Source organism: Anabas testudineus, chromosome 4 (assembly GCF_900324465.2).
Source record: "Anabas testudineus chromosome 4, fAnaTes1.2, whole genome shotgun sequence".
NCBI classification, from domain to species: domain Eukaryota; kingdom Metazoa; phylum Chordata; class Actinopteri; order Anabantiformes; family Anabantidae; genus Anabas; species Anabas testudineus.
The window spans coordinates 18,789,151-18,802,805 of NC_046613.1; the positions used below are offsets into that span (position 1 = coordinate 18,789,151).

The 13,655-nt window shown below is 38.1% G+C and overlaps 1 protein-coding gene across 1 annotated transcript; it reads right to left on the bottom strand.

Moving 5' to 3' along the window:
- Window positions 1-8,101: 8,101 nt before the first annotated feature.
- Window positions 8,102-13,026, bottom strand: ptgs2b (prostaglandin-endoperoxide synthase 2b). The gene is made up of 10 exons (XM_026344968.1): window positions 12,889-13,026; window positions 12,549-12,665; window positions 12,315-12,458; window positions 12,019-12,162; window positions 11,476-11,657; window positions 11,286-11,369; window positions 10,947-11,193; window positions 10,065-10,351; window positions 9,805-9,952; window positions 8,102-9,161 (listed from the first exon to the last, which is right to left on the bottom strand). The coding sequence occupies exons 1-10, from the start codon at window positions 12,947-12,949 to the stop codon at window positions 8,749-8,751; spliced, it is 1,827 nt and encodes a 608-aa protein (XP_026200753.1). The 5' UTR covers window positions 12,950-13,026; the 3' UTR covers window positions 8,102-8,748.
- Between the last annotated feature and the right edge of the window lie 629 nt (window positions 13,027-13,655).

Below are 13,655 nucleotides of genomic sequence, written 5' to 3' on the forward strand. Positions count from 1 at the left end.
AAATGTTCAAATTCTTGATTCTATGTCCAGCATTCTTACAGTTCATCGTATAGGTAAGATGTGCTGTGACACTGTTTGCTGTCATCTAAAAATGTACATGTGTGAGCTACATTTAGATGCTTGTATGCCAACATGGACACATCCGTCTGAACAACATGAGGAAATGTCCTAACACTGATGGCAGTTTTTACCTGTAACTGGACTTGTTGTGACAACACAAAGTACAAAGATTACGAATGTCATGGAAACTTTGTGGAAGGTCAAAGTAAGACTTTGAACAGTCTAGGTGCATCCTGCCGCATGACATCTTATTCACAATATTTCAAAATCCTGTCTTATGAAGAAGGGTGACACTACAATGTTAAGTCAAGACATCTGGGGAAGAAGAGCTAACCACAGATCAATCTGTAACTGCAATTAATCACAACTAGTTTCCTCTTGTGCAATTTCATTTCAGTTGAGTTCATAATTTAAACAATTTCCCCAGGAACAAAACAACCACTACACGATACAGTTATGAGAAATCAGGAAAATGTCCCTGCTATATGATATATGATCTTTAAAAAATACCAGTCTCTTCACTATATAACATACGAACACCATTTGAACTGGCACCAGAGGGCATTTAGAGCTTATCAGTGAATGTCAACATTTCATCAGCACTGCACAAATCATTTCTTCTCTTTTTTTCTATACTGTGGCTAACGTTTAACTGTGAGTAATAAGCTTGTGACACTACTTTCTTCTTAACAACATCTACTGTATCATCACATCTGCATCCCTCATTTAATGGATAACGGAAGAAGGTTAAATATTAAACATAACTTCTGGGAAAAGAAAAGGAAGTTGAGTACATTTAAAATAAATAGACCGTGACTAAACACGTCAAGATTTTAAGGACACTAAACAGTAGCAGCACCAGAAGAAAGTGTCTAGTCAGACACTGAAATTCTGAATGGATTGGTCCATTTACTGACTTTTAGTGAAACAGAAGAGCAGAGTAGTTTAATTTTAAACTAGGAGGTAAAATATGTGAAATCAGATAAAACATCGTTCACATGACATTGACTTTCAGAGTATGCTTGGCAATCCACAGTATGTTTGTGTATGTTTTGGTACCATTCACTGGTAGAATTGTATGCCTCCTGAGACGAGGCGCAGATAGTAAGAGATAGCACAGCTGGATATGACATAGTGGAATTTGTCCATAGGTCCATCATCAGCAAAGATTAGTACATTTTAAAGGGGCTTTTGATCATTAGAAAACCCTTTTACAATATTGTTAGCACAGCTGAAAGTGTGTGGGACCCAAACTTTTGAACAGTAGTGTGCACTAAATTAGTTTAATCTAACTAGAACATTAAAATCAAGCCGTCAAATAAATACTTACTCACACAAAATACTTTTGATTCTTATTGTATTTACTTATACAGTTATTGCAGTATTCTAACTTGTATTTTTTTGAGTTATTGCAACTTTTAATGTAGAAAAGGTTTTGAAAACTTTTTCCTTCGTACAATAAATGGAAAATGTATTTTCTGTGAACTGTTAAAGAGGTCAGAGATGTAAATCTTGACAATTTCTTATAGTTTTTGAAAGTTTTTTATGACATTTTAATTGATACAGGTAAATAAGGAAAACTAATGTGTATTATTATTGTCGATTTTTATACAATACAATTAGATTTTTGGTTTTTGAAAGAGTGGAAACTATTTGGATCTAGTTGGGATATAGCCAAACATTGAGCAAAATATTTTTTTTTACTTAATTCAGTTTCAATTGACTTGTAGAGAACTCGTCAGGTGAATATTAATACAACTTGTTGTGTCTTGTGCTTTAACCTTCTGTAGACTTCTGCATTAAACCTTTGTCATGGTTTTTTCACTGTTCTTATGCTGAAAAAGATGATGCTGTCTCTCTTCTTTGGAAAAGTGGAAAGCTGAGAGCTGTCATTCTGCCTCAAAATATGTATTCAGATTTGCTGCTTGAAATGCAAGCATGTCTAAACAAAGCACCGTCTTTTCTAGGAAAATTAGATCATCGTTAGTTGCGTTTTTTTTCTCTGTACCACATTCCTTTTTGTTATTATTTATGTCATATTAAACGATGATAACGATAGAAACCAAAGAGACGACAGGAGGCGTTGGTGACTAAAAAAATCTTCTGAATGTGACAGGTGGATTTTCAATTAAATACAATCCCACTGCAATGATTTGCAAATTTCATAAACCCATATTTTATTCACAGTAGAACACAGAAAGCATGTCTGTTTTCACAAGGCGTCACAGGTTTTTAGGAACTGTGGTTGTAAAACATCTGGTCTAATTGTGTAACTCAACAAATGACACAGGCTTGTGTGAGTATGACACCTGAAACCTACTGCATGAGTGCTGTATGAGAATGTTTAGTGGCGTTTTGCTCCAGAAACCCATTAAGATATTTTCTTTCCACCACCATTCACACTTAGCCTTTGTTTAAACAGGTTGCTTACATTTAGGAACATGTCTGAGAGTCTGAAAGGCCAGGCAATTTAAGCTGAATGTGAATGAAAGGGCTACTGGATGTCCACAAATCTAACTTAAAGTCAAACATACCCTGACAATCATTAGCTGACATTTAAAGTTATTTGCTGATTCTGGATTCTGGATTCTTCGTTTTTCTCAATGGGCCTTCAGTCAGTCTTTGTCCTGCAGCTCTCCTGCCAAATACTAGATCCCTGTGGGGGCGTATTCATCATTAATTGTTGTTTTTGTATGCGACCAGGAAGAGATGAAATTAAAAGAATGTGTCTTAGTATTTATGCAGACAGGAATACATCTCCTGTTTTTCATACCTGTTCCAACTTGCAGTAGTCAAAATTCAACAGCTGTTTGGTCATTATTATGCACTAATACATCACTGCAACTGTAGTTTGCTGGTTGTTTAAAAAAAAAACATTTCCAAAGTAACACAAGATATATTGAATGTAGAGAAGAGTTAGTGAAATGGTTGAGCAAAGAGGTATGACAAATATATGAGGTCAAGGTATGAGTGCTCGACCACATACTGTCAACACTATTACAACATGGGAATGCTTTCAAGACCTGACCAGATGAAATCACACACAATTAACAAATCAGCTGTAAGATGTTAGTCACTAAAGGTATGTGTGAGAAAGGGACTGTAGCAACACCGATACCAAAGCCGATGTGTGACACATGCACCTGTCCTTTGTCGTGTGAATGACACCTGGGAGCGTGAATGAATGTTTGGGTGTCTGGGTATGTTTAGGAGGGGCTGTTTATCTTTTATCTCCTGTGAACTTCTGCAAAGTGCTTCCTAGAACTCATAAGGTGAAACAAAAAAGGTTTTATATACTGAGAGACTTCATGCCAGCTCCAGAAATAGTTTAGACTGATTTCTTTATTTTGTCTCATTTGTAAATCATGTGCATTGTGCGTCATATGTCTGCTATGTGCGCATGTAAATATATGCGTGTGTGTGTGAGAGAGAGATTTACATGTGAACTGATCACACCTGCAGCTATCAAACACACTAGAGCAAGATGAGAAGCCTGAGATCAACCTCATGTCTGTGCATTAAACATGGAACAAGCAGGACAAAGTAAATCCAGTTCTGCACACAGTTAAAAAATACACATGCACAACGGCGAACGCCTCTAAATCCCACTAAAAAGGTAGTTTATCTTATTTGTTTAACCTACAGACAAAAGTCAATGTCAATCTGTGGTGTCAGTTTATGGCCATTCCTCAAGCTGATTGTTCCAATGGCTCAAGGCATGAAAACTAAAAACTGACACACCACAAATTTTTGTTGTGCATTTTTCAACAACTATAAATCTTGTGCCTGAACACCTGAGAGGTCACCTTAGATCACTCATGTCAAACACGTAGGCTAGTGCCAGAAAGTAAAACAAACTTTAAAATCAATGCGGAAACTGAATCACAAGAATCACACTGTGCTCTCTGTGTTTGATACTAAAGGCCTGTGCATTTTCAGGCCACATGATAAACAGCAGCAGGTTTTCTATAAGTAGAACTCTGATGTCATAAAAGTCACGCCATACAATGTGTTGTCCAACCACTCCATGAAAAGGTTTTATATTTTCTCACTGGATGGTGCAGAGTAACAATCACCATCACAGAGACAGCAGATATTGTTTAAATATGGTAAGGAAGGTGCACATCCTACAACAGTCGCTCCTTGAAGATATTTATAGCATTGTGCTGCAGAAATAGTTACAGTAATGTTGGATATTTCCAATCTGATGTGGGAAAGTAGTGTAGGGAGTGGAAATGTTTGACAAGGACCTTTAGAGTATAACGGCTTTAAAAGCAATTCTTGAAATTCGAGTGCTTCAGGTTTCAGGGAACTGATCTTTATCGGATATCGGAAAGAGGAGTTCAATAAACAAAGATCTTACAGCTCTGGTATGCGATGGCATCTTTGTGTCCTGATCTGTAGATCCTCAAAATGTGTTTGTATGATGCATAACAGCGATGTGTGTATGTCTGATACATGAGTAAGTGGGTGACGTGAGTAAGTGACTGTGATATGACTACATGTTTTGGGTGATCCCTGACAGTTTAACAGGTGTTTTTTTTTGTGGTTTTGTCATCATGTGTTATAGATGTAGTGTTGTGAAAGTGTTCCTCACCTCCGGCCACTGTTAGACATACTTCTGATAGTTTCTGTCTGTCTGTAATGTACACGTCAGATAAAACGTGCGGGTCTATTAGAAATAGAAACACTCAGGTTCCTTCTCACAGGAAGTGACAGACATATAGAGCATAGGGGCAGTATTTCTATCTTTCTGTCCTTTGTTTGGACTAGATATACTCTAATTTCTTTTCCTATTCTATTTAATTATGTCCTTTCTTTTCTTTTTTTCTTATGTTTTCTTTTATAGACACATCATGTTCGGTGCAGATTCTTGTTTAGGTTACACCCAGGTCTGTTCCTTACTTATTTAATGCTGATAAAAGAGCAGATCGTGAGAAATTCTCAGTGCTCTCTTGTTTATCCCATGTAATGATGAGCCCGGACCAGGCTGATCATTACATGGGATCAATCATGAATCATGAATCATCATTACAGTATTTTCTAAAGTGGAATCATTTAGCAGAACTCTACAATTCACAGGTAGATTGTGTTTCATTACGCAGTAATTCACCCAATTGTGTAAGGAATGCCAAAATGCTACCAAAATGAAATGGGTGTAAACACACAAAACATGAATCATCATGTCATTGTCTTCCTCCTAATTTCACAATGTTTTTTTTTTTTCATCTCCGGTCTTCTTCTGTGTCGAACCACCTTAATTACGCATTTGCTGTTTAGTCCTGGCTTTCTGATGTATTCTTCTGCCCCACGGGATTTTTTAATAACCAGGTTACACAGGAATACTTTTCACAGAAGTACAGTCACAAACCAAAGAGCTACCTTGTCAATGTCTGCTTATGTGCACTCATTGAAGTATGATTTAAAAGAATGTATTAGTGTGAGGGTGTGGAAACTGAAGTGAAACTAATATAACTATAACAGAAAGACAATGACAGTAGCTTTTACCAGTAACACTATCACCATTTAGAATATTACAGAACTGCCAGCAGCAATTAGGTGGATACAGGTTGAGAAAAGCTGCAGACACCATAACATAGCCTGCATCAGCTTAAGTGATTTTTGAAATGTTGTTATAATTCTAAGCACATTAATCACCAAAAGTTAATTCTTTTTCCAGCAAAAACATTTTTCCATTTCATAGATCTAATTGACAGATTATTTTATTATAAGTATTCCAATCATTGTCCCTCTATGTAGTCTCTTACGCTCCCCTTCCTGCACTCACTGGCAGGATGTTGTCTATTTTTCTGTGACCTGACAACAGTTTACTTTTTCACTTTCCTTTTGCATAAGCAAACAGTTTATAATCATCATCATTCATTTGGGGTCATGTTTCTGGCCACCTAGAAGAATATAAAATATTTACTTTGCATTTAGCTAAAAACAGCTGTCACCTCAAAAAAAAAAAACAGAAAAGCTTCAGAAACTGTGAGAATAAACCAACACAATATAGTTACTGGTCAGACAGAAACAACTAGCTTCCAGTGGTTAAGTGCCAATGCTTGTACAGTGACGGGGGTACCAGTTCGCAATTGACCCCAGTTCCTGCCACCTGCAAAGCGTCACGTAACTCTGGTCTTGGACCACGACCTCCATGTCAGGTCTGGTTCCAGAGAGGTCCAGAATCGGTCAGAGGGAAAACACACACTGAAGTCTCCTGATCTACGCCCACACCAGGGTCCACAGACTGCTCATGCTCATTACACTCACACAAAGCAAGATGTGTTCCCCTGCTCAATCTCATAGATCAGGACTTGAGCATGCCACACATTTATGCACAATGAAATAATAATACACACCCTCGAGTGAATGACAGTGAGGAAAACAAATGCACGCACACAATTAGGTCATTTTCATGCTGTGGTCAGCCAAGTCCTTCAGACGGGGAACCCTTTGCCTGGTTCTTTGAAGTACAAAACACAGATTATGAGACGGAGGAGAAATTGTTCATCAAGTTCAGTTGAGATCACAACTGATGCACAAGACTTAATTAATGTACTTTCCGTTTTTGTGTGTGTGGTTTTGTGATTACAACTACCACAGTCCAGTATGCAGGAAGAGAATAAATGTGCTCTCTGTAAGACTTGTGAGAAATGTGTAAATGGATGGGAAAGTTTAGCTTGTCATTGTGTTTAGATTGGATGATGACTGGCGGCCTGGCGGCCTGACTCACTACTTTGTACCATCCGTCACGTCAGCATTCCTTCCATCATGCTTGTTTTCGAATGGGCACCCAAAAAAAGTCATTCTTCTATTGCAGCCTATACTGCTGAGACACAGTTTCCTGTTTGCTTTTGGATTCAGTGCTGGTCCTCACACCTCATATACAGTAAAGGGGTAATTTTATCCCTCTGCATCTTTCCCAGCAAAGCGTACATCATCTAATGGAAAGCTTTAGGGATGTACATAATACCACAGCATATTTCTGGTCATTTCTCTACTTTCTCTTTGACACACACCACGTAGCATGTATTACAGCACTTTAGCAGAGCCAGAGTGAGGCATGTAAAGTGCAGAAAAAGAACAGTGCAGTATTATTCTATTGAATTGCCTCAGGAATAAGAACTGATCACATTTTTTCATTTAATTAAGAGACATAAGGAAGTGTTAGGGGTTTAGTGGAAAATCTCACATTGAACACACCACAGCTTGTTTGCCAACCAGATCCTCGTGCCATAGCGCCTCATTGCACACAGTCATCCTCAAGTCTAACAGGTTTTTACATGTTTTATCTGATGTGCTCAAAAGTGAAAGCTGTTCAGCTTTCAGTCCTGAAGTTTCGACCACATTGCATGGTCTTCTATGAGATGCTGTTACCTTAGCCTGATAATTCAACAAAGGTGTCATTTTGGTCAATTGCAGATCAACAAAAAGGCAACTCTTACTCTTACCCATGGCCTCAAGTGTCCGGATTTGTGTGATTTGGCAGTAACTGCTGCAGCGAGTCTGTATTCATCTGACTAAGAATTTGATCAAAGACGTTGAGCAACTTCAGGTGCCAATAGATTGGACCTGGACCAAATAACCTTGTCTACACAGTCTGTGAAATTTCCTGTCTTTATTCATCTCTATGTTTATATAACTCAGGTTATCTGAAGAAATGAAGCGTGATCTAACAATGGAAAGCTGTTTTATAAAATGTCTAAACTTTCTGGTATTGTGCTGCTCATTGGTTCAACTGAAAGGAAACTTGCTTGCTGTGAATAGTCAGGACTATTACCTGCTGTGTCCACACCTGGCCTCACTACACCACACACTGACTTTGTACCATGACGCTCACAGATAATCTCCAAGAATAACTCGGACATTTGTGTTATCAATAGCAGCTCAACAGGGATGTTCAGGGAGTAAGAGCATGTGTTAAAGCAGCTTATGTCTGGGATGTGACACCCAACCTAAAATTTTTTTTTTTGACACACAAAAAATATTCTTAAAAATGGTGTAAACGTGTAAATGTCAATGACTACCGAGATAGATGCATCATTTCACTGTAGCATTTATTAGTGTCATTTGTTTAAGGCAATAAGAACATTATTAACAACAAACTTTATGCCTATTTTTCCCCGAAACAATCACATTAAATAACATTTTTAGAACAACAACTCTAAACAATAATGTGGCTTAGACACATAGTTATTAACATATTAATATCATTACCCAAGCCAAGAAATAGACTGAAATCAGTGAAACAATACTGAAATAGAATTACTGTACATTAAATCACATCAAGATCAGTCATTTAGTTCAGTATGAACATGTACTGTGCTACAGATCAATGTGACATAATGGGACCAGCCATAAAACTGTAAGAACAGCAGTTAAGCTAAGGAAAAAACAGGAGTGTAATGTATCTGTGTAAACTATCATTCAAGTATCCAGTTGCAGAAACTGAGGTCATTACTAAAACAATAACTTATAATACAACGAATGTTTCAATAAATAAACAGAGCTACAGGCTTTGGTTCTTTTACAAAATCTTTTTTTCTATAAAATGTCAATTTTTTCCACCCTTTCTTTTGCTATTCTATAAATATAATGCTTAATAAATACCAAATAAATAAATAAATAAATACATACATATATTAAAAAAAAAAAAAAAAAACGACCTAATAAAACATAAAAAAGTTATAGCTCAGTAGTCCTTTCCTTTAAAATGACTGTTGGGTTGATGTCACTGCCGCGTGAGTGGGACGTGCTTGAGTTGATGATGGTGGAGCCGGTTTCTTTAACGTTAGGTACATAAAACGATGCCATGGGACAGGGGCCCCGCACGTTGTTGCAGATGAGCTTCTGCAGGGACGCGGTGTTGATAATGTCGAAGCCCACGCTGCCTCCGAAGGTGCTGGGCTTCCAGTACTCGGGGGAGCAGATGGGGTTTCCCATTAAGCCCTTGAGGGAGAAAGGGGCCCCCATCTCCACCATGGTCTCCCCAAATATGGCGTTGGGCCTGGGCTTCTCCACCAGCAGGCCTGGGTACAGCTCTACAGCATCAATATGGCCATACATCTCCTCCAGAATTGCAGCCATTTCTTGGTCTCCTGAGTAACACAGATGGGAAAACAACTTTCGTTAGCATCTTTACTGGCTCCTTTCACTGGCTCAGCAGCTGAGAAGTTTACAGCTAGTCTAAACGCAAGCTCTCTGTTTTGACTGATTCAAGTCCAGCACATTAAATAAAATGATCTCTCTCTTGCATTTACTTCATTCTTCCATTCCTCATCTCTTTCACAGGCATTCACAAACTTCTTTACTCATATATTAAAGTTAGTTTTAGAATCAACATCAAATCTCGTGGAATTTAAATCTCCTCCTCTGAAGCAGGAGGCCTCGCTTGTATGTTTATGTCTTCCTCTTTGTGATGACAATCTGTTTATACTATCTGAAGATGAAATGAACATCTGGGTTTCAGTGTGACGGAAATAAATTCCTAACCTCCAAAGCTGCAGGAAACTAAAACTGTGCTCAGTTTCCTTAATAACAATTTATCTGTGACTTTGATCTGTATTGTTTCTTCAAGAAGATATTCATTTCTCACAATCCATTCATGACAATGCTATTCATACCGCAGCAATAATGCGCCAGGATTTTATGTCATGCTTATAATAATCTAACTAACCCTCTGACGTCAGTCTTTCCAGGCACAAGTATTAGGTTTTGAAATCAATTGTCACTGTGTCTCACCTGTCAGGTCCTCAAAAGAGCTGTAAGGCTGCATGGAGAATCGTTTCCTGTAGGCATTCAGAGATTGATAACGCATTTCTCTGCTGTGCTCTATGGACTTCATGGCCACATACAAGATAGACCCTGGGACATTTCTGCCACCAGCAACCTGAAAAATGAAGGAAAAATCAGTTATGTAGCTTTTAAACAAAAGCAAAAATTACAGTAGTAATTTATAATTTGTGTCTAAATGATGCAACAAGATCATTTAAAGTTCTTACCCGTCCTGCAATCTGGTTGGTAAAAGACTCCACCAGGCTGCCGATGCCATGCTCAGTCACCACAGAGGTGTTGAAGACAAACTGTTTGTAGCTGTATTCTTTCTCCTCAATGTGAAATGAATCAGGCATCAGCGGGTGCCAGTGGTACAGGGTGTTGAACTCGGATGCGATGCGGTTCTGGTACTGGAAGCGCTGGTTGAAGAGCAGCTCGGGATCAAACTTCAGTTTGAAGTGATAGCCACTCAGATGCTGCACATAGTCTTCAATCACAATCTTTATGGTCTCACCTACAGGATAAATGGATCGATATTTTATAAGATGCTGATTATTACATCCCTGTACAACCCATTAAATGTGTTTTTATTATTGTTCATTATGATGTTGGATGTATATTTATAAATATTTTTTTCTGTGTTGTGTTGTATATATTCTGTATATTTCAATAAATGAGAATAAGTGGATTTTGAATTGAAATTGGCATTGGAATTAAACCTTTTGTGGAAAATACACACCATTTTTTTTTATAAATTGTTACTAGAATCTGAGCTGTTTTTGTCCTATCTTTTAGCTATTTAGAATATGATTTGCATGTAACAGTAGGTAAACATGCAGTGAAATCCAGTCATTATTATTATTAATCCAGTCATATAATTTTCCTTATTATGAAAACAATTCATCACATCACTTTCGGGAAGTTCTCTTCCTGAAAAGCTCTAATGTGTGAATCAGTTTTGTCAGGTAATTACCCATACTAAAAAGTGCTACTTCCTCTATTCCAATAGTGACTAAATACCATATTATTATGATTATTATGATTTTACTTTGCTGACAACAACATAGAAAATGTTTCACCCTTATGCAGAAGTCCTTTCTTAAACTCACCGATCAAAATGAGACGTGTAGTTTGGAACAGTCTTTCGTCATCCCAGTAGGGGTGCACCTCCTTCAGCACATCACACACACGGTTGTGTTCCCGCAGCCAAATGGTGGCATACATAATGAGACCAGGGACCAGGCCGAACGCCTCGTGGCCCACAGCGAAGCGGTGAGAGTCAGGCACATGAGGAGGGTAGAACATTTCAACATCAGCTTCCTTTACTGTTGGGGGGTACACCTCTCCATCCACGATCTGCAGAGTTACACAAGAGAGGAAGCAACTGTTAGGACACTTGTGTGGTCAGCAGTTGTGGCTGTCTGTGCTACGTTCGTCTTTGCTCATACCTGATATTTCAGCTTGCCGTCCTTGAAGAGTCTGAGCTTGTGTTGCTTCTCCAGGGTGTCTCCATAAATGTGGTTGAGATCCACCTAAAGTCATGAACGACACCATTAATACATTGCCTTTTAAATCAGTTATTCATTGAGAAATGTGGTCTCTTTCCCCCCCAACTAGCTTGACTTCTGTTGTACTCACCCCATGACCTTTAGCTTGGGTGAAACCGGGTCCTTTCTTAAAATCAGATTTGAAAAACTGGTGGGTAAAATGCTGGGCGAAGAACGCAAACATCAGACTTGTTCCTTGTGGGTCTGGGATGAATTGTCTTCTTATCAGGAGCTTCTCAGCCAAAACTTTAATATCAGGTAGCTCCTTTTTACCTAGAGAAGTGAAGAACATTACAATAACTATACGGCAACACTATAACACTATAATCAAGAATGAAACTGGTTTAATTTTGAGAAAACACACAGCGTGATTGAAATGTGATGATTTACTTAAAGGAATTGCTATACCTAAAATTTAGTTTCATTGTAAATTCCAGGGACACATCACATATAAAACTAAAATTAGAATTCATTTAGTTCTGCTTTGCTGGTGCATGGTTTGCTGCGTTCTCTCAGCTCATTTTCACTGTTAAAAGGAATTGTTCCCGTCCTGTAATGTGACCAGGCTGTCCTTGCTCTATATATTCAGGAATCTGAGAAAACTGGTTTTCTAAAAGGCAAAGAAAGTACTCACCTGCTACTCCCATGGGGGTTGGGCAATCCTCTGGCACAGGGGGGAGAGTGCGCGTATAGTAAGAAAGGTTGGAATAGGCTTCCCAGCTTTTGTAACCATAATCTGCATTGTAGGTGGGAGGACTATCAATCAGGTGAGACCGAGCTAGAAAGAACGGAAGGGAGAAAAAAAAGCATTTCATTATTATTGTTGTCAACACAGTGGTTTCCCTACAAGTTGCTGCACAAATTATTTAATATGTCATGGAGAAGTGTCTAATCCATCTCCTCATTTTGCCGTCAGCTAGAGACACTTACATGTCAGCACATATCTCATGATGCCATCGCGAAGAAATGAGATGTTGTTGATGATGTTCCAGAAACCTTTGAAGTGAGTGAGAATGTAGTGCACAGTGTTGGGCGATGGTTTCAGGGACAGTTTGATCCAGGTGAGGAACTCCGCTGTGAAGGCCAAGAGAGAAGAAGGTGAATGAACTGAAATGCATCCTAACATACTTATTTAATCTGACGTGTTGTTCTGTTCATACTTACGTGTTGTGCAGTTCTGTCCATAAAAGCCTGTGCGTGTGCAGTCACACTGATAATTATCTGATCCCAGTGCTGTGCACACACCCCTGTTCTGGCATGGTTCTGAGCAACATGGGTTACCTGTAACAGATAGTGTTAGGCTGTTACCACAAATTCACATATTTCTCTTTGGTTTAAAATGAGAGAAAAGTCTTCAGAATTACAGGCAGAAAATAAAACATATAAAGAAATAAATACAAAACTTTTAACTTTAAACACATTTGAAGAAAACTTCAAGCTTCCCCAGCTCCTGGTTAAACTATTAAAGATTTAATAGAAGAGTTTTTTTCTTTTTACTACATACCTCCTTCACTGACAAGAAAGGCCAGAGAAAGCAGGAAAACCGCAACTGTGAGTCTGTTCATACTCCAAAGAATTTGTCAGCGCTTCTTGTTTTTCGTTCCCTTTTTGTCTCCTCTTCTCCGCACTTATGAAGCTGCTGCGAGTTGTGACTGCACAGACCTGCTCTGCCCTTTTTATGTGCGCTGAGTTCTGCCCCGGAAACGCCATTTATGCCTATGAGGACTCGACTAATTCATGAAGCGATTTGGGAATTTTTTTGTGACACAACCCTAGTTCTGCGCTCTTTTCTCTATGAATTTTTAATAATGTTTGGATTTTTTTTTTTCTTTTTTTTTTTTTTGGCACCACACAGCTATCACCGGCAGGACTGGATGTTTTTTCTGATTTAATTTTCTTTCTACTTTCTTCAAAGGATTTTTTGGGTTGGAAAATATTTAAATTACAGGAATCAGAAAAGTGTGAACGTCCACAGTTGAACAGTTTTTATTAAACTCAAACAGCAAGTTAAAAGTTGGATTCTCTATTGAGACCATTTGTATATTTTTATTCAATACATGTGTGTTTTCTACAATAAATGTATAAAATCAGGGGTGAGCCCAGTATATATTAAAATAATACAAATACACTAAATAAACTACGTTTCCTCACACAGAATTTCACAAAAAAGGAAATACTGTAAAATATGTAACTTGTAACAAGAAATAAAAATATCGAAAAGCACAATTTCTGCAGTTTAACAGATGATTTGTTGATGTATTTTCCTACAAA